This window comes from Mixophyes fleayi, chromosome 4, assembly GCF_038048845.1.
Source record: "Mixophyes fleayi isolate aMixFle1 chromosome 4, aMixFle1.hap1, whole genome shotgun sequence".
Taxonomy (NCBI): Eukaryota; Metazoa; Chordata; class Amphibia; order Anura; family Limnodynastidae; genus Mixophyes; species Mixophyes fleayi.
Genome location: NC_134405.1, coordinates 76,935,405 through 76,956,774, shown reverse-complemented (window position 1 = coordinate 76,956,774; position 21,370 = coordinate 76,935,405). Strand labels below are relative to the sequence as shown.

At 40.4% G+C, this 21,370-nt stretch overlaps 1 protein-coding gene across 2 annotated transcripts in view; it reads right to left on the bottom strand.

Moving 5' to 3' along the window:
- ADGRA2 (adhesion G protein-coupled receptor A2) overlaps nucleotides 1–21,370 on the bottom strand; it is a 128,732-nt gene that overhangs the window by 8,692 nt on the left and 98,670 nt on the right. For both annotated transcript variants that reach the window (XM_075207482.1, XM_075207483.1), the window contains exons 6-14: nucleotides 21,166–21,329; nucleotides 20,758–20,971; nucleotides 10,625–10,789; nucleotides 5,474–5,672; nucleotides 4,486–4,635; nucleotides 4,174–4,335; nucleotides 2,825–3,043; nucleotides 1,425–1,614; nucleotides 630–838 (exon numbers count right to left, since the gene is read on the bottom strand). In XM_075207482.1, coding sequence (XP_075063583.1) covers nucleotides 630–838; nucleotides 1,425–1,614; nucleotides 2,825–3,043; nucleotides 4,174–4,335; nucleotides 4,486–4,635; nucleotides 5,474–5,672; nucleotides 10,625–10,789; nucleotides 20,758–20,971; nucleotides 21,166–21,329 — 1,672 coding nt within the window. The remainder of the gene's footprint in view (nucleotides 1–629; nucleotides 839–1,424; nucleotides 1,615–2,824; nucleotides 3,044–4,173; nucleotides 4,336–4,485; nucleotides 4,636–5,473; nucleotides 5,673–10,624; nucleotides 10,790–20,757; nucleotides 20,972–21,165; nucleotides 21,330–21,370) is intronic.

Sequence of the window (21,370 nt, the reverse complement as noted above, 5' to 3'; positions counted from 1 at the left end):
AGTATCATCTAGCAGTTCTCCACAACTTTGTAAACTACATAGATCGTTTTTAGTTTTTTTTTGTTTTTTTTTTACCCTGCCAGAGTCAGTATTTCATTTGCTCTATACATGTAGCTGGCAGCTAAATGCTAGGTTGTGCGGCCTGCAGAAAGCATTTGGCTGCCAGCTACACTGTTGTATGGAAAATGTTTTGATCTACTACCAAGGAATAATATCTCTACGTTCTGTCCAATTACAGTTATACATAAAGGGAGAAAAGCAGAGTAACAAAATATGTGATGAAGATTTTCAGCTGGAAACATATGTGGGACTTCATAAATAAGGTTCTAGTGAAAATATGGACCCTTTATTGAGATTATTATCAGATAGTAGGTAAAGTGGTCTAGGAGTGTGAGAATAGGTAGAAAACTGTCCATTATTGACACTATATATCAAAGTAACATAAAATCTACAGAAGTGGGATACTATTAAAAGAAGACCTAGGGCAATGAAGAGACCTAGCAATAAACTAAAAGGATTAATTCATAACCTTTTTCTTTTATAACAAAAGAATATGCTAGAAAATGTATACAAGGAAAGCCATACAGAAAAAATACAAAGAGCTATGTGGATTGTATGACCCCACTCACCGTCAGGATGGCGAAGTTGCTGAGCTGTAAGCATTGCATGCTGGTTATATTAGGCTCCTCTGATAGAAGCTGGCATCCCTCTGAGCTCCAGCCTCCATACCCCTCCAGGGATTTGAAGTTCCACTGTGCAGGGAGAGGGTTGGATCCCTTCACCAGGTGACGGAAAGTAACCGTGATTGGATCAGTGAGGTTACTAATGCCACAACCCCCTGGCAAACGATAAAAAAAACTGGAATCAGACAGGCCATTTTCTGCTTTGTTATTCTTCATTAGAATGTAGCATTTTGAATTACTAAGAACCAGTGACTCATGAATGTCAGTCATGAAGTGCTTCAGTATTGTTGTTGTTGCTCCAGGTGAAATGATGGTTGAACCAGAAATCATGACAATGCAGCCTGCACTTTGCCCTGGAAGCAGTAAACTCATGGACACCTGGCGGCAGTCTCATGAATATTGGTTGAGGTCACAAACTGGCTGCCTCCATTATGTGTGGGCAACATGTGCACTTTAATTTGCAGAGTTTTAACAAATACACTTTACTACTATGTGCCCTATAAGTTACAGAGCCTTGTATTTAGGAGCTAAACACATATACAACTCTTTTTAGCTAGGCCTAAATGAAGAACTATAAAATGGAGGAGCAGCATTTAATAGCACACCCTATTAAAAAGAAATAACTTAAAAATACACTTGACTGGATTTTTAGCTTCCTCTTGAATTCCGAGAATGGTTACCACATTGACGAGCAAGAACACTGAAATCTTTTATTAGCATTTTAAAGTTCTGCTTCCTTACGTGTTCCAACGTATATGACAGGAGTGGAAACACTCCGCCTTTTTCCGTCTTCTGCCAGTCTGGAGGAGTTTCCTACACTCCTGAACAGCTTCCCATTCCTGAAGGCCAGGACCTGTAGTTTGCAGGTTTGAGAAGAGGAGGCAGCAAAGAGGCTCTGAGGAAGGTGGACAGAGGCCAAGGCGAGGCTGTTCTGGAAGGGGGCAAAACAAAAAAAAATGAGTTAAAAAAAAAAAAATCTCAAAATGAATGACAGAAATTGAGCTTGTTACCAATATTCTGTGCAGCACATTACTTTGTCATTTAACACCATTTAGAGATTCCAGAGCAGCAGCTGGATAGCATCATATTACACAGTGATAGAGTGCTAACTGCCCCTGAACCTGGAGGGATTTTCATTCTTTAAGGGTCATTTACAAACCAAAAAAAGTACAGCACTGCTTTATGTTTCCAAATGCCCCTACATGTCTGCCTAACGCATTCATAGATGCATGAAAACTTCCTGGAATAGGCCCTGGAAATACAATAGGGTCATAGCTTTGTGGGTTAGTGGATCCACTTGTAAATGTGCATTGTAGTAACAGCAGGATCAGTGAATTGTCACCTGAAGTATCTACAAAAATGTTACAGTCAGCACCTTTATTCATTTAAAATGTTTCTGTTTTTCTCCTAAAATAATGTTTAGCTTCCTTTATGTTTGAATTAATCATCCGCATAGGTTTACTGCATGCGTCACTTCTGTCATCTACCAGTAGCTATGCCCAAATTGTCCCATCAGACGGTGCACATGTTTGGCATGTGCGCAAAAGGAGACACGTGAGAGTTTGTAAGTCTGCATTTATACAAATGGCCCTTAAATAAGATGAATGAATAATAACTGTGAGCTACTATATTGATTTTTGTGCTGGGTGATCATCCATATATACCAATACAATGGTGCATCCAATGACCAAACATTTACAAACAATAAGGGTTATTACTGAGGGCAGAGCAAGGTAATATAGTTGTATAGTTTGCCCACGGCAGTGGCCTGCTATCTCACATAAGTATGCCTGATCAAACATGGAATGGAAATATATTCTGCACAAGAGTAGAACTTGATAACTGAAATATAAGGGGTGCACATTCGCTATATTATATTGGAAGTCTGTTCCTTCGCATGGCCGTAACCACAGGCATCCTCAGCACAATAATGACAATCTAGGAAACTGACGGAGACAAAACCATGAATATGCAGGTATGTGTACATTGATGTTCTTACGCTACTTTAATAAATTATTTTAAACCTTTGAACTTAGTGTTTATTAAAATGAGAAATCTTGTTTTTTTATTGCAAGGAGACCCTGCAAAATATACATTACTACATTATTGCAATCACTTGTTTAACCACTTGTAGTAGGTACCTTGACATGAAAGTTAGGCAGGGAAACGTTGGTATGTCCTGTGGTGCAGCGGAACTTCAGCCGCTGATCAGTAGGTGCGCTGATCTCTTGCTCTTTCCTGTCTCTGTCTTGCTTGTGGCCACCTCGTCCCCCGTCTCTTCTCTGGAAGGCCGTACAACCCAGACCTACAAAGCTATTGGGCTTGATGAGAAAAGCCTCCAGTGCAATGTTCCGTGTGCTCTGCCACAAGAAGATAATAATGAAAATAATGAGGGACAAGAATGAAAAATCAAAAATCAAATCAAAAGTAGTAATTGTGATGATCTAAATGTTATACCAGATATCAGATGCGTATATTATATATATATATATATATATATATATATAATCATCATCATCATTTATATAGCGCCACTAATTCCGCAGCGCTGTACAGAGAACTCATTCACATCAGTCCCTGCCCCATTGGAGCTTACAGTCTAAATTCCCTACTATAGACACACACTCACACACAGACACACAGAGAGAGACTAGGGTCAATTTTGATTTCAGCCAAGTAACCTACTAGTATGTTTTTGGAGTGTGGGAGGAAACCGGAGCACCCGGAGGAAACCCACGCAAACACAGGGAGAACATACAAGCTCCACACATGGCCGGGAATCGAACTCATGACCCCAGTGCTGTGAGGCAGAAGTGCTAACCACTGTGCTGCCCATATATATATATATATATATATATATATATATATATGAGTGTCCCTAAGCCGAAACTAGCGGCGATCATTGTTCTTTATTATTGGTGCTATCAATGTATTGAACAACTAGCTTTTTAGAGATTTACTCCTAACTGTAAGTGAGGCCCTATGTCATGCTATAATGAATGAAGAAAACATAGCTCCTATTATGGACCCCAATTCCCTAACAAAATATTTATAATATGGATCCTCTGGTCTAGTGTGAAATTCAAGGTAGCGGATACCAGAAACAAACCAGCTCTGTGATGAACCTCGCCCCCTATTCCTCAGCTCTCCCTCTATGAATAAACCACTTAGGGTCGCCTTCACTGAGATATAGTTAACAATCATAGTGTTTGTTAGACAATATTTTGGTTTGCACATTCTCAGCTTTGGTCCACCTTCAGGTTCCCACCTCGTTTCTTCCGCCTCCCCTCCCTCATTTTTCCCCCTACCTCTCATCCATCTCCCCTCCCTCTCTTTTTTTATTTTTAAAAAATGATGAAAAACGTACAATGAATTGAAAAGAGTCTGGACCCGCACAATTCATTGTACCATCACTAGACCCAGTTAGCATTAGTTATGTTAATGATGACAACATCCAAACGATAGTAAATATTGCACAAAGAGCTCGTACCACAGACAGGTCTTGAGAGTTGCTGCTGAGCGTCATGCCTGCAATCTTCTCCACTGTTTGCACAATGCTGCTGCAGGCTTTGTCTTCCACCTGGGCCATCCACAAGATATGGTCGTCAACCAACATCATGTTACTGGCCATCTCCAACATTATGTCTGCCAGCTGAAAGAACAATAGCATCCTCAGTACAATGTGCTTATGCACATGCTATAATACAGCATGAACTTGGGGACTATCTTATCCAGGCAAGTCCTTTAATTTAGTAGTGTGTCCTTTAAATCAGGTGACAAATCCGGACAAGGCCAAACTTACGTCTTTGACGTGGTCATCCAAAGCAACAAACTTCTCCATCATCTGTGCCACGTAGATGACATCCATCATGTCTGAGAAGTTGGCTGCCTCCGCAGTGTACATCCGCAGCTGGTGCGCCAGCGTTAGCGCATTAGATGCATTGATGGGCATCTGAAGAGCAAAGTAAGATAATAAAGACAATGTACAAGCCACAGAGAACATATTACTTACTGGGGCAATAGCAACGTTTTCCAATAAACCATTGAAAATGCAAGTTTCAACTGTATGAGATAGCACACTGGAAAAAAAATGTAGGCATATAAATAAAAAAAAGGACATAAACCTTGAAAAAATAAGTTTCTAATCAAATGAAACAAACAGTTTTACGTTGCGCTCCTCTTTGTGAGTTTCTATGTAGTCTCCTCTCCTGAACATGCTCAGGAGGTGAGGATTGCAGAGAGGTCTATAGGGGCACATCTGGTGCTTGGATCCCAGCAGATGGCATGCCCAGCCTTATGTAATCTGCTGTACATACGTTTGTTATTACAGGATAGTGGAGATTTATAAGCTTCTAGCTTTCAATAACTTCTAACATGTGCACAGAGCTGACCTAAAATAGAATGGAATGTTTCAATAACAATCACGGACATTGTCTATCTATTACTCCTGACAAGTTGGAGGAACCAGAGCTGGTATAGAATCCAACATCTTTCTCAGAACCATCTCAAGACTTTATTGGGCCATAGTTTTGAAACTCTATGTGGCCCAAACATTTACCATTTAAGGCGTCTGCCTAGATTGCCTTATGGGGAACTTGGATTAAATCTCTGCTCTATGCAATTATACATACAGACAACTAAATAGCCAGACAAATGTTAGGGCAGTGCCTCACACTGTCAGATGTCTGTAATGCTCAAGTTACAAGTGTAAAACCATTGTTCATATCATTCCCCAATATATTCATTACCATTCTTATGTGTCTAGAGAAAAGCAGACTGATTGTCCTCACCAGCACAAAGGTGAACAGCACCCTGGTGATATCATTGGTATACAGGCAGTTGGAATAGTCGCCTTCCTCCCAGTGTCCTGATCGATCGCAGCGACGAGAAGCCTTTTTCTCCTGTCCGATACCATTCAGTGAGATAGAGGTGAAGGGATACTGCAAACAGGGCTGATAAGAGGTAATCCCGGCCAATGTGCGTGGCCACCTGCAAATACGTCATATTGCATTGTGAGGGTCAATCCTTCTACTTCATTAAAATAATTCAATGTAAATATAAAAATGACTGTAGAGCATTGTAATGACCACCATTAAATCTGTACTGTTCTTCTATTGTGACATCACGCAAATGCATTTACATCAGGTTTTAGCCACTGTGCATGATTATGAACATTAAGGGGTATATTTACGAAACTGCAGGTTTGAAAAAGTGGAGATGTTGCCTATAGCAACCAATCAGATTCTAGATGTCATTTTGTAGAATGCACTAAATAAATGACAGCTAGAATTTGATTGGTTGCTATAGGCAACATCTCCACTTTTTCAAACCCGCAGTTTAGTAAATCTAGTCCTAAGACTGCATTTGGGTGGGGTCTATACATTTCATGAATAAAGGACAGATGTACGGAGCATATGTATAATGATCTAGTCGCAACTGTGACCTGCACTAAACACCAAATTAGCAAAAACAAGATTTTGTACATAAGAAATGTACATAAGTAACAAGGATTGGTGATAGAGCAGCTCTGAGGCGTTTTGTAGGGTTGTCTTCTCCACATTACCAGAAGTAGCGTTAACCACTGCTGTCAGTGGGGCCTCTGCCCCAAGCTGTTTAGTGCACTAGGTACTCTACCGGACAACTTCTCCTCCAGATATTATATAGTAAGAAACCATTCTGGAATTATATGCAGTAAGAAGCTTCATCCAGAAGCCAAGTTGAGCTATTAGCATACTAAGCATGCTATTTAACAAGCTCTCTGCTGCGATATAGGGCTTAAAAAAAAGCCAATACCCCTGGTGACAGGTTCTACTTAAAGGACAAGTCATCCTTTGTGAAACTTGTTTTTGTGCTTGTTTATGCAAATCAGACACGAAGCATCTATTATATTCTTATATGCACATATAGTTCTCTGTCTACGCCCAGCCACCACTGCCGAATCACAAATCCAATGTCGTTGGGTTTGAACGTAATAGTGCAAATAGCTCAACCACTGATTTCGGCAAGATGACGATGTGGCAGGACGGCCAAGCACTCTGTTAAAGAGTATATCTAAACAAGGGGTGGTTACATCTGCAAAATGAACACAAGGGGCCTGATTCATTAAGGATATTCACTTAAGAAACTTCTTATTTAAGTCTCCTGGACAAAACCATGTTACAATGCAAGGGGTGCAAATTAGTATTCTGTTTTGCATATAAGTTAAATACTGACTGTTTTTTCATGTAGCACACAAATACTTGATAGCTTATGTGTACACTGAAATTTAAAGTTGATATTTGTGTGCTACATGAAAAAACAGGCAGTAGTCAACTTATGTCCAAAACAAAACATTATAAGTACATTTTTAATGTATAATATGAACATAGTTATTGGTGTTAACATAAACATTTAGAAATATTTCTTATGCTTTTATAATGAAAATTATCCTGTATGAGCAACACTTTGATTGTCTGTTAGAAAAATCTGCCAGGACCTTAAAGTCTGAGATGGAAAACTGATCAAGAGTACTGGCGTGGGGTGTTACTGATTTCAAACTGATTATTTTTCCTGCAAAGTCCAGGCAAGTAATACATTGGAATGTCTGGAATAAATCAAAGTAAGTAATCTTGCTAAACTATGCTGAATTGTAAAGATGGTAACGACCAGCAGGGGGCCTGACTGGAGCAAAGGACAAGAAAATGTTTTGCAGACAAACTTCTATAAAATATTAATTTCATAAAGGAACATTAACATCTAAAAAATCAGGAGAAATAGGGCAGCCAAAATTAAACTTTTTCTGCAGCACCAATTCCTAGTATGGTTTGTGCAGTAATGTTAGATCTTTCTTACTATATATGAAGAAACAATGTAAAGAGGGGTGGGAGCTTTCAGTGACATAGAAGCCAGTGTGTTTGGTGGCAAGAGGCTCACAAGAATTTATCAAGCTGCGAGTTTCTGGCGGGTTTGAAAAGTGGAGATGTGGCCTATAGCAACCAATCAGATTCTAGTTATTTATTTAGTACATTCTACAAAATGATAACTACAATCTGATTGGTTGCTATAGGCAACGTCTCCACTTTTCAAACCCGCCAGAAACTCGCAGCTTAATACAGTTACCCCTAGGTGTGTGTTTGCCTTATGTTTGGGTTTTCTTATTTTCAAAAAAATACAGTATATAAAAAATGCATTGATACTGTAAACTGTTCCGTTGACTTCAATTAAGTGTTATAGCAATGTAAAGGGTTGTATACTCAACTGCTTGGTTTGGTTTACCTTGAACGTTGTTAGTACAACTTTACTGACTTTAAAACAAAATCAAAATAAGGATATTCAATAGCTCAGCATTTTCCTAGTTGTTGGATAAGTCATTTGTTTTTCGTCCATATTGCAAAGTACAAGAGAACCCTGTAACAAAACAACTTGGCACCAAAGAGCTACCTACAGTCGCTGCTGCATGCTCCAACCCTAGATGGAGATGCAAAGATGCCCCCATTACCAATGCACAGTGAGCCCCTTGGAATGTCAGCACCTGGTGTATGAACCCTGCCGCTTGTCCAACAGTGCCGAAAGAAGATAAAGCAGGATTCAGTGTAACATCTGGTAATGGCTTCTGCCTGGATATAACTCTGCAAATCTCTCATTTCCCTGGGTACCTTCTCCTACATCCTTCTGTGATTCAGGCACAAGAAAGGAGAGCGGTGGGAGGAGATGGGGGCCAATCTAATTGAAGCCACATTGGCTGTACCAATAATTTATATTCCATAAAGGAACAGAGACGGCTTGCACTGCACGGCATATAGCTCTTTATTCTGCAGCCAAGCGAAATTCCAACACCTTGAATTTTACGCCCTGCACGTTCTGCCAGCACAGAGCATGTGAAAGGAGCCTTCACTATGATTCTTGTTAATAGCTAACAGATGGGCCTGGACCTGCCCAATTTAACACCTTCAGTGCCAAAGCCATTTGTAATCTGGAACTCCTATTAACTCGCAGGTGTCACATTAAAGGTCCTGTTCATTTGTTTTCGTTTTTGTTGGGGAGAGTGAGATCCCTGGGGCAGAACCACTAGTCGTAAGCATTCCTTAGAAAGGAAGACTGTAAGTGACATTTCACAGTCTTTATATGCCAGTACTGCAGGTAACATTTTGCCCATTTTCAGACCTATTTTATTATTTCCCCCAGGCTCAAACTATTCATTTTGCAATAAAATTACATTCACTGTAAATGCGCCGCTGACCCCGCTCCAACCTTGTCAGCAGATTACCGCCTGTCTTTTGTCGCAGGGATAACTATCATCTGATATTAGCTGTTTTTACATAACTGTGTTGCACCATGGGGCTACTATAAATTAAGTTGTTACTACCTCTTTAAATACAAACTGGAAAAAATACATTCCTGAACAGTCGCTAATCTGTTATAATCCACATAATCTTCCTTTTGGTTGGGTAAAAACATGGTCGCCTCGGTGGTTTAATAAACAATGCAATATACTGGACAGGTTCGAGCAAGTTAGGAAAAGGAATAGAATCTGGTCAGCATTTATGTACATTTAGGGGCATATTCAATTAGGTCCTGCATTTGCGATAACGTGCGGCTGCACAAGTCCTGTTACTGCAACACAGCGGATCTCTGTGTGCACCCCATAGGGTTGCGAAGGGAAATCCGCAATGTCGCGGTACGGTATTGTCACTTTACACATGCAACCATGCGTAATCCCGAGTGCCGGACCTAATTGAACATTTATGCCATAATCACCAAGAACAGCTCCCTCTTCAGGCTGACATTTTGGCTGCATATGATTAGATATCTCATCTGATGTTGGATAATTAGCCCAAGATGACATTGTATAGTTTGAAAATGACCTCAATACCTGATAATAATGCAGTCGAAACCAATCTGACCATTGTGGAGCATGGTGGTGAATTAACAGGCTGCTGTGAAGCCAGAAGCCGAAAGGACTGGACTGTCAATTCTTGTCCAAGCCTTATTCAATAGGGCCAAATGGGATGTGTATCCTGTTGAGAGCCAGGCGGTAATATTGATCGGTGTATTGTCAGCTTAACTCAGCTGTTTATTTCTGATGATTGTATTCTGCCTAGTACTGTGACACAAACCATCTAATAATACACTGTAGCAAAGAGTATCAAGAGGCAACAATATAAATAGTTCCTTTCTGATACCTTAATCCATGCTAAGCAACCTGTGACTAACTATTTGTGGAACTACAAGTCCCAGACTGACCTGCCAGCCTCTACAGGACTCAGCTTGCCTCTGACTAGTATGGCAGGCTTGGACTTGTGGTTCCACAACAGCTAGGGAGATGTAGACTGCCAGACTTGGTTAGGCACAAATGGTATACAGCTTAAAAGACATATATCACTTTAAAGGGGTTTCTACCTTCAGATAACTTTAATGTATTAGGTTGTAAATACACTCCTGAAAATTTTACCTGGTACACTATTTTATTATTCTGACTTTCTTTTGTGATTCTCAATTATGTGTTTACATCATCAGGCAAAGCTGTTTACATGTGTTGCCCTGAGACAGGACACAGTTCTGCTGTGTTCTGTGCATTGAACACAAATGTGTATAGCGCATTCAACACAGCAGAAATCTGTTGTATCCCACCTCAAAAAAACAACAACTTTGGCTGGTGATATAAACATATGCATAAAATAGACATAAACAAAATTAATAGCTGAAATCACAACAGTATGTATTTCCAATATTTTTCTGTGCTCTGACTGCTGGAGACCACTGTCTCACTGTACCAAAATATACGCCCCCTGCTGGCTGCGGCAGGAAAGTCTCTTAGTCCAATGATGCACGGTCAGATTGGGCAACAACATACATCAACTATGAACCGCCACACAATTGAAAATGCTAGGTGTTGTCTAACAAGGATGACTGTGATACCACTGATAAAACTCTGATAAAGTAAATAGTTCATATGAAGATACCTGAAGTCTCCCCGGTTGTTGGTCACCCTGTCTGTAGGACAGTAGGACGCAGAGGTCTCCAGAACCACCAGTTCCACTTTCTTGCTGATGGTGCCTTGTTTGGTAGAGATACTGCACTCCCACTCACCGTTGGCAGACAGCAGGATGTTGGAGAGGATGAGAGCACTGTAGGGTAAGAAGAAGAGGTCAGTGGTTTGGGTAACAAGGATAGAGAAATACACAGACTGCCGGGACTCTCATTGTTGCAGATGATGACAACATTGAATAGAAAGAGTGAAGTCAAGACATTAGAACAAGACGGAAGATGGTGAAATCCAGATTGATGATTAAAGGTAAATTATCATTTCAACATTGCTTTGTTGTATGGATTGTCATTTAGTGGTCTCCTGTTACTAAATATACTGCTTTATCTTGCTGGATGTTTTCTGTGTTTCTCATCAAAGCCTTTATATTCTGAGTTAAGCTCTGTGGATACAGCTGTATTTGTTGTACTGAGCAGATCTCAGCTGTGTTGTATCAAGGGCAGCAAGAATAAGCATCTTTGTCTGGATGATATATAGATGAAGGCTAGTAGCATAAACAATGAATTAAAGGACAGTTTCCCTAAACAAGTATGGTATAGTATAGTACCTGCAGGTAACAACTAGACCCAGTGGTCCCCGTTCTCATAGATAAAGATACATAAACTAAAAGGAACAAGAAACCAGATCTGCACAGATAGATAAATGGTGATGATAGGGGTGAAACCACTGCTACTTCAGGGGGTGCAGTGGCTACCAGGTGTGGAGGGGGGCTCCCAGAAGTACAGTCACTGACTGCCCCCACCATCTCCTCCAATCAGCACAAAGTATTACGCAGGACATCCATGTTTATGTGCCGGCCCCCGAACATGCTCAAAGCGAGGGCCGCGGAAGGACTTTGTTATAAGGCCCACCCTTGGGTTAGATACATTAGAGAGTCAAAAAGGGAGCTAAAGATAAAGTAGATATGCGCTATTATGTGTACTTATGTTTTAAATACGGGTGAAGACTTGTCTATCAGCCAGAGACTTTTACTTGTACACAAACCTAGTTATGAGTGTGGGAGGCTCCATGATAAAAAGTGTGAGGTCCATTGTTGTGGAGGACGCTGTGTACAAATGCCATCTTTGGAATTATAAAGTCATGTTACTCACAAATGCCGAGACGTTTGTCGACTGAACAAGAAAAACTATTCATTAAAGGAAATGAAAGTCAGGTTTGCTGCCAAATCAGCAAAGAATTAGCAGTTATAGAAAGTAAAAAAAAATACAGAGGTGTAACGGAAATGGAGATGGAAAGTGGATATCAGCGATTACAGCTCAAATAGCATTTACTTTACATTAGCAGGCGCCAGGGGTTAGAACGACTTGTCATGCAAGTGGAAGGTAAAAGGTTTAGCGAATTTGGAAAGCTGTTGGATTAATTAAACGGCTGTTACTTCTTTTCCATTTGGAAAGTGTTGTACTGTAATTTAACATTTCTAAACATTTTAATTGGCAGGGCATGCTGAAACTTATAGTTCCACACCGGCTAGAAGTGACAGGTTGCTCATCTCTGCTCTAATACAAAACATTCACTATTAACTGGTACCTCATAAAGGAAGCCAGGCCTCATGAATATTAATCAGGAAGGGCACCAAGGATGTCACTGGTCCCTAGCAAATTCATAGGCTATCATCTGGTTTAGCTCTCAAAAGTGTCTCTTTGTGACAGGACCAGTTTAAATGAGGCATATTTTATAATTGTTTTCTTCCGTAAAAACAGAGGAGCATAAACGCTGTGCACAGTACCTTATTACTTTGGATAATTAAATATCTTCCATAGACTTCAAAGGAACTCCATGGGTTTTAATTTTAACCAGAGCAAGTTCCCAACTAACCGGCAATATATGAAACATTCTCAGTAGCAGGCAAGAGGACTGGAGATGGCTTTGTGATTGCTGTATGTTACTTGTGTACTTTAATATTACCCATAAAACATCATCTTTTTATGCCAATACTAATTGTATATTTGTGTCTTTAAAACAGAATGTAAGAGGTGTCTAGCTGACATTGTTGGGGAAAAAAATCTAGATGAAAAAGTACAATGTCAGTGATAGGATTCCTTTAATTTTTTTAAATAGACATATGTAACACCCGAGTGACATGTTTGCTTAGTCTATAAAAGCCACGCTATAGTCCAGTTATGGCGCCAAATGCAATAAAATTGTTCTAGGAACCTAACACCAGTAATTCTGTTTTAACATACTACCGAGCCAGAAATTGTTACAGGCCACCCACTACAAACTGGCAGAGGAGGCAGTCATTTTGTGGGTGGAACCCATGTTCAGCCTATCCATTACACTAGGAATTCGTGACAAAACTGAGGCACAAAGCACCCCATGTCTCATATATGTCACTAGTTCCTAGTGATTTGATAGTGTGCATTCTCAGGAATATTAGTTCAGGCACAAAATGGAGGTCATTTACAACAGCCAAAACTGCCGAGGAGTGGTGCAAAATCGTCTTTAGTGACACACCTATTTTTGTCACAAGTGTGTATCGATTTGCACAGTACCGCATAGGTACATGGAAAAAAAAAAGTGACAAGATGGCAGCAACAAAGTTTTACATCACTTGATAGGATAAGTCTCATTAAGTGTGGAATGCCTTTATGCACCTAGATTTACAGACTAATACAAAAATGAGATTTAGTTTTGCAAAGCAGCAATTTGTAAGGTGCCACAGTGCTTTGCAGAACCAGATAATGGGGAAAACAGAGTATATATAATACGGGACATACAAGGATTTGTGGGTGGTGTGGTGAATGTAGAGTGGCAACAGAGGAAGAGGACATTTAGGACAGAATTTAAGTTCGGATAGATGGTTGAGAGTAATGCCAGACAGAAGGTAGCTGTAGTAGTCCAGGCAGGAGATGGTAAGTAAATGGATAAGAGTTTTGGTCGCATCTTAGGTAAGCAAATGATGTATTCCAGCAACATTTTGAAGGTTGAGGTGACAGGACTGCAAGAGAATCTGGATGTGAGGAGTAAATTATTATTATTATCCTTTATTTGTTAGGCGCCACAAGAGTTCCGCAACGCAGTACAATGCACAAACAATAGACAGTACAGGGTAAAACATTACTGAGCAGTAAACAAAAATACCAACAGTTCAGAAGCTCCAAGCCGGCTAATGCAGAAAAGACGGAGCAGAAGAGTAGGTAAGGACACAGGAGGGAAGAGAGTAAAGAAGAGAACTGAGTCATGGGTGGCACCAAGACAAGGGACTTGGGAGACTGAGGAAATAGTGGTGTTGTTGAGGGAAATTCTACGGGAGGTGAAGGAAGGAAGATGATAAGCTCTGTTTTGGAGACTTTAAATCATGAAGAAAGGTGCACGTTAAATGGTGGGCCAATCAGTTATACCAAGTCCTGGGCCTGATAGTGTGCTCATCAGGTTCTTCTAACTGTTCTGTAGCTCATAAAAGGCTGTTAATCTAGAATACAGTGACAGGCTGACAATACCTCCTCTCTGCACTCTCCTACCATGTAACTAGGAGAAAACATCACTAGATCCCTATGGAAAACACATAGATACAAATATTTTATAATCAAAACTGAAAAGCCCTATTCTGGGAAAGATAATTTGAGGGAAATGATCTATTTTGGTTACAGTAAGGAGGAAGTAGACACCAGGAGAAATATAAATAAACTTAGGTGTAGGGCAGTTGACGCAAGGAAAACTTCCCAGAGAGCAGGAAGAATTGTCAGCACTACTGCAAAATAATCCGAGCGATGCTGGGAATAAACTTCTGAGGTATGAAAACTGGGCATTATCCACCGGTAATATCAATTTCAACTTAAATAATCAACACAGATGAAATGAAGCGATTCAGGAGTGAAGCAATGGCTTGGAACCGTCTAGGGATGAGGGACTTTATTTAAAGTGTTTATTAAAGAAAAGTCCCTCTCCTCAAGCATTGTAAACCTAGCTAAAAGCTAAGGACTTGGTGCCAATTTTACATGTAAGTAAATTGGTTGGAAGTGAATGGGGTAGACAAGAAGGAATGGAATATTGCTGTCACATTCAGCAAAATAAGGGTTATAATCTAACATTAGGGACAGACAAGAACCGAGGAGGGGATAAACTCATTCAGGGAAGGAAGGATGCCCAGAGTCAGCGGCACTGAAACCCAAAGTGGGAGCTGATGGCATACAAAACAATGATATATGAAAGACTGAAAAGGGAATGGAGTAAATCAAAGAAAAATATCAGACACACCAAAGTTACAGAGCTGGAGCAGAGAGTTAACAAGAGCCAGAGGTCAAGGAACCAGAGAGGATAATCAAAGTCAGAGGTCAAAACTGGAGAAGCTCCTGACATAATAGACAGGCACTGAAGGTGTAAACAGATAACACTGTCAGGAGCAGGGCTGACACAGGATCTGTACACAGTCTTATTCTTGACACCTACATAACTAGTAGTATAGTCTTGCTCCTATAGGAATCTTCTTCCCTGTTGGGAGATGTACAGTAGTTTTATGCCCCCAGGTCATACTGTAAAGTAAGATATGGGGAAACCACTTGTTCCACGTAACTAGCAATGGTGGGAGAGAGGACAGCGAGATGGTAACTAGTAATCACCAAAAAGACTAGGGACAACCAGATATGTGCAGGAATAAACTACAGGTGGAAGATATAACTACAAGATAGCTAAGACAGCAGCCAAAGCTTGACAGAGCTTTAGAAATAAAGGAGCAAGGTCATGATGGAAGGAAATAAGCAACAGGCAGAAGACACAGAGGCCAAAGGACAAGATACAGGATACAGCCAGAACAAACAGCTACACCAGGCACACACTGGAACCAGGTATAAACCACAATGACCCAGCAACACCATGGTGTCATAAAGGTCGGATGATGGTGGAATAACAAGGGAAACACGCTGCATCTGGCATAGGACCACCCTTAGGAGAACATAGGCTAATGATCAGACTGTACAGTGTTCACCTCCCAGCAGTGTCCTCTTTTTGCCACTGTCCATAATTCAGACTTCTGATGCACGTAGTCGGTTTTATTTGCCAGTGGGGATTTGCACTCTATACAGTATTCTGTGTTCAGGAAATGAAAAGTCTCCACATCCCGAACTAATGCTTCTCTGTAGGATGCTGGGTGCTCCTAACATATTCATGACTTTATATACATGTTTTACCACATTCACACACAAACAATCGTTGACATTTATGGACTGAGAAAATTAGTGTCACATGATTGTCCCTGTTTCCTGTGTGAAAAGAAATCTAATAAAGAATTTATCATCAACAGACGAATTTTGTCTACACATGTATTGTGTCAAGAGAAGTTATACAACAAATTACACAATTTATTTCACTGTCTCTATGAGCAAACCTAAAGGGAATGTGCAACACTGGCAAACAACTACCACTAACCCACTATCATACAAACAGCTGCTCAGACTGCAACACTAAGCACAAGTGAGCTGTACATAAAGCGGGAAGCAAATGGTTCAGTGTAATAGACTAGAGACCTTGGCAATCTCACTCGCATTGTCTGAGCCTGCTACACATAAACTTAATATGATGTATAGGTTTTGTCTGAGCACCAGGATTGTGTCACAGTGGAAGAGAAAAAAGGTTTGTTGGAAAGCCGGAGGGAACAGGATAAACAAAACATGCGTCTTGGAACCACTGCCCAGGCAAGTAAATGACAGACATGAATACTGTGAAGAAATATGGGAACACTGGCTGAAACCTGTCGTATAGTTTACACTAACCAGCAACTTTACGAATGGAATACAGCCAGCCCTCTCTTCCTGTTATGTATACCAAACCCCCTCCATTCTACATGGTCGGTGACTTGTAGAGATTAAAATCAAGTGTGTTATTTTGAGAAGCAAAGGTCAATACTATGTGATTATAAACTTGAAGAGTCTACTTACTTGCCTCTGTGATGATATAGGTCTACTCTCCACTTGGGGGCGCTGTTAGCTAATCTGCAGAGGGCCTTTAGGAGCCCCTCCCATTTTGTTTAAATACATAAATCAAGTCTATGACTCTATGCCAACAAAAATACCAAGTTGGTCCTGTGTATAGGTGAAAAAATTACCATACCTAAGTAAAGAGCTCAGACATATTGTAAGGTAATACCCTTAAAATGTATCTCTCTCCTAACAAATGCTAAATTCATAAGTTATGAACCAATCTGTAAAAAAAATATTTGCTGACCTGTTGTACTGATATTGGACATCTGTTGTCACTAATGTAGTTTCTATCTGTGAGAGAGTCATTAGCTCAACTGTCTTATACACAGCAACAACACCTATAGTTTGGAGTGTTGTGTTACACCACATGGTGATGAGGAAAGAAGGGTAAGATAGCAAAACAGTAAAGAAATGGGCTCTCGGCTTGAAATAATGCGACTGTGTACTACTGTACCTCAGCATGCTCCGGATTCATCCCTGACAGAATGCTGCGCTGTAGCTGCTCTGCGGGAGCCGCCAACGTAACCTGCAGTTTGAACTTTCGTTTGATGTCCCATCTTACGGAATGTGGCTTGGACTGTATCATTGTATCATATGGGCAGCACAGTGGCCTAGTGGTTAGCACTTCTGCCTCACAGCACTGGGGTCATGAGTTTGATTCCCGACCATGGCCTTATCTGTGTGGAGTTTGTATGTTCTCCCTGTGTTTGCGTGGGTTTCCTCCGGGTGCTCCGGTTTCCTCCCACACTCCAAAGATATACTGGTAGGTTGATTGGTTGCAATCAAAAATTGACCCTTGGCTCTGTCTGTCTGTCTCCCTCTCTGTCTGTCTGTGTGTGACTGTGTGTCTATAGTAGGGAATTTAGACTGTAAGCTCCACTGGGGTAGGGACTGATGTGAATGAGTTCTCTGTACAGCGCTGCGGAATTAGTGGCGCTATATAAATAAATGATGATGATGATGATATTATTCACGACTCAGTCAGAGGCTATGACAAATGCATTTGCAATGGAAGCAGATCTGACCAGGTTGCTATGATGACTCACACATAGCAACCAATGTTTCTATGTGAGAATTTGCTTGATTTACTTGATTGCAGGGAGTTGAGCAGGGAGGGGGTGGGAGTATCTACACTCAATTACATATGTTGTTGCTTTTTTTGGGGGGGGGGTTGTTTGATGATCCCTGACCCCTTTAAAAAATATTATTGCTTAGTGAAAAGTATTTCAATGCTCGAAGATATTTCAAATGAAATAAAACATTATATACATATATTTTGACGCTGGTTCCCACATAACAAATGTCAGTGCTGGAAATGAACGAAGCAAAGTACTGCAGTGGTTTACACACCACACTGCAGTCACTGGACTCAGCTCAGGAATGTGCGTATCACGTGTTTATTTTCAAGTGTTATTTTGCTGGTGCTGTAACAATGAAAAATGCACAGACTAGGTGGGTCAAGTGACTCCGATCCGCCGTCAATTGCTCAGTTTCTTGGTGCACCTTGGCAGGGGAATTGTACATCCGATAGGAGTCCCTGAACGCACAGGATGTGCCTTCACGCTGAGAGGAAACGGCTGATTTGCCAGCTAGGAATAAACAGTTTATCAGGGCTGGAGTCAGCAGGATGCACGGCCGTAATACCAGAACCATTTGCTAAATTTAAACGCAGACACTGAATGTAAACAAGACATTCCTGCTCTCCCTAGGCTCAAATTTAACATGCACTAGAACTGCAGTCCCTGATTCTGATACATAAATATGAAACCATTGTATGATGTATGCATGCATTACACATGACTCATGCAGACAGCACATGTAGGTAAAACAACAGTTGCCGATGGATTTATTTTCTTTGGTCCTCAGGAGATGATGTCACGGGTTTCTACTAGCAGGCCCAATGGCGTTGTTTGTTGGTTCAGCATAATACTTAAAGAACTTATTTTAATGTTAAACATGTGGAGGGCTCTTGCTAGAGAATATTCTCTCCCTGACACCCCCATTGTTGCTTTGACCACTTCATGGGTGAAGTCGAAAAGAAGCAATATGGGGATTATGTAATAGCAAAGTGCAATGTTGAACGAATCCCAAATCAGATATTTTCTTTCGTTGTCTAAGGAGCACTAGATCAATCTAAGCCAATTACTGATTGGTTGCTATATATTTGCATGTTTCAGTTTGCTTTAAAGAAATCCCTAAATGTTATATTAACAAAACATTAAACAGGCCAAGGCAGTGCTTCCCAACTTCAAGCCTCCCTAACAGTACATGTTAAGGATAACCAAGTGATGAAGAGTATATAAATAATCTATTATTTTATATTATAATTGTAGCAGAAGTGGGTCTGAACCAAACAACCCCCCCCCCCTCCTCTGGAAACATAAACTCCATCTGGAAGAAAGGTAACATGTTATGTAGCAAAGAGCACAAAGGTCATTTTGTGCCCTGCTCCCAGCCTGATAAGTCATGCAGAAAGAGCTTCTAGCTGGACATGCAGGAACATAAGTTGCTTGAGGGCCTTCCAAGACCCCGGCTACCAGGATAAATGTTAAAATTGAGTTTTTGAATAGAATGAATGAAAGGTGAGTGAGTCTGGAAACATAGTTATGGTTTGTAAATGGAGTTTTGAATGGATATATACATAGTTCTGTGTGGTTCTGTGTTGGTTTAATGTTGTAATGGTGTTTTGTTAGCTTATTTGAATGGAATTGTCTGAGTTCAGATAAAATGGAGTTAGTGAAGACTTTTGTTTGGTATGAATAGTGTTACATAAATGCTTTGTAATAGTATTGCAAATGCTGTGTAATAGAAGTGTATAGAAATGGTTGTGCATAGTTTGTTCAATTAGAATGGTGATGTTGGAAAAGTATTTCATGGGAAAATGAAGAAACCGTGTAGGCGGTATTGGAAAGTCTGCTATGCTGCTGTTGATAAGTGTGGCTGAAATTAGGATTTAGATGCATAGCAAGTGATTGGATTGTTCAGGAAGTGGTCAGATTGTTAAATATAACGTTTTGTTAGACTGTTGGTTTAAAGGGTAGTTTGTAACTCTGAATCTCTGAAATAATGTGGTTTATTGCTGGAAATGTTGATGTAGTTAATATGGCAGCAAGGTGAAATACCATGTGTTCAGAGCAGGCTGATTCAGACAATAGAGAAAATAGATCTAGAAGCTGGCAAGTGGATAGTGAATAATGGCTGTTGGACATTGAGATAAGTGAAATGATAGATGGATAAATGGTAGAAGTTTTGAGATAATGTGACAATATTTGGAAGGTTAAAATGTGTGATTGTCTGTGTGTTCTCCCTCCCCCACAGGTCTCCCCCCTCCTCCCCCTACACACACACACACACACACACAATGCATTCACACACCTGGAACAATAGGTAAAGCTTGACTCACACACATACACTTACACAGATACAATGACTTGTATATTTATATAACAGGCAATAAATGAAATGTATTGCACCAAAATCTATACTTTGTGTAAAATATTGTTACGCTGTTTACTGTTTTATAATATATTCATAAGTTTTACAATTAGAATGTTAATAATACAACACATTTTAAATGAAACTATATTTTGTGCGTAGCTTTTCTTGAAGATAAGAGCATAAGCTATTATATGAATATTGTTCCTGTGGATTTAAGCAAAAATAAGAATGATATTTCTTAGGTTATATCAGAAGTACCTTTGCGAGGAGTTAGTTGCATAAATAACGGTATTAAATGGTCATCCATACATTTGCCAGATTATTAAGGAGATTAAAACCCCATAATCACCCTAGAAATCCTTTTACACCGTGCTTGAGCACAGGTGACTTAATTAGTGCCTTGTACTTTTTAATTCAACCACCTATGCTCAAACATGGATAGAATTGAAACCTGGAGTGTTGGACACGGTGGGTATTGAGGATTGGAGGTGGGAAACACTTAGCTAAGGTATATGGTGCCCCCCAGCTGTTGTAAAATGACAGCTCCTAGCACGTTGTAACTGCTATCAAGGTTTTAGTTTGGAAACGGCAGTAAAGCCAGATCTGCAGTTATATAATGGGCTGAGGGAGAGTACCCAAGGGCTCGATAAATTGTGAGAGTTATGGTCATACATATAATAAACACTGAATCAGATACCTGGTAATGAAGGTGCAGTCGTGAATGATTGTCTCCTCCAGTATAATGCCCTGTTCTTCATCCTCCTCCACCTGCTTTCCATTATGGTACCAGATGATCTGGCTGCTATTGCCCAAGTAACTTGCTGTACACTGGATAGGTATTCGGTCGCCCTGAAACACAACTTGCCGCAAGGATGGGATGAGCTGGTGTGTGTGAAGTTCTGGGGTCCCCTCTGTAATCATAATACAGGTCAATACTAGATAAGGAAACATATACTGGTACATATTAAATTTCTACCACCCATCTACTTGGAAAAATAGAAATATCCCATTTGTCTTGCAACACCATAGACTATCGATGCATAACTGAAATATTGGAATGACTGTTATCCGCTTTCTCGGCATGTCATTCTGAGAGATTCCTTACCACAAGTCAGCTGGCTTTCCCTCAGGTTCCGCAGAGGTCGGTCTCTGAGGGCACTGGGGAATGCACACAATGTCCTGTCAGAGATCTGAGCAGAGCCGTTCTTGGTCCACGCAGCCACCCACCGCAGGTCACAGTCACAGGTCAGGAACTCTGTAGAGAAGTCCCTAAATGAACGCAAACCAAGAGTCCATCAGTATGAGCTCAC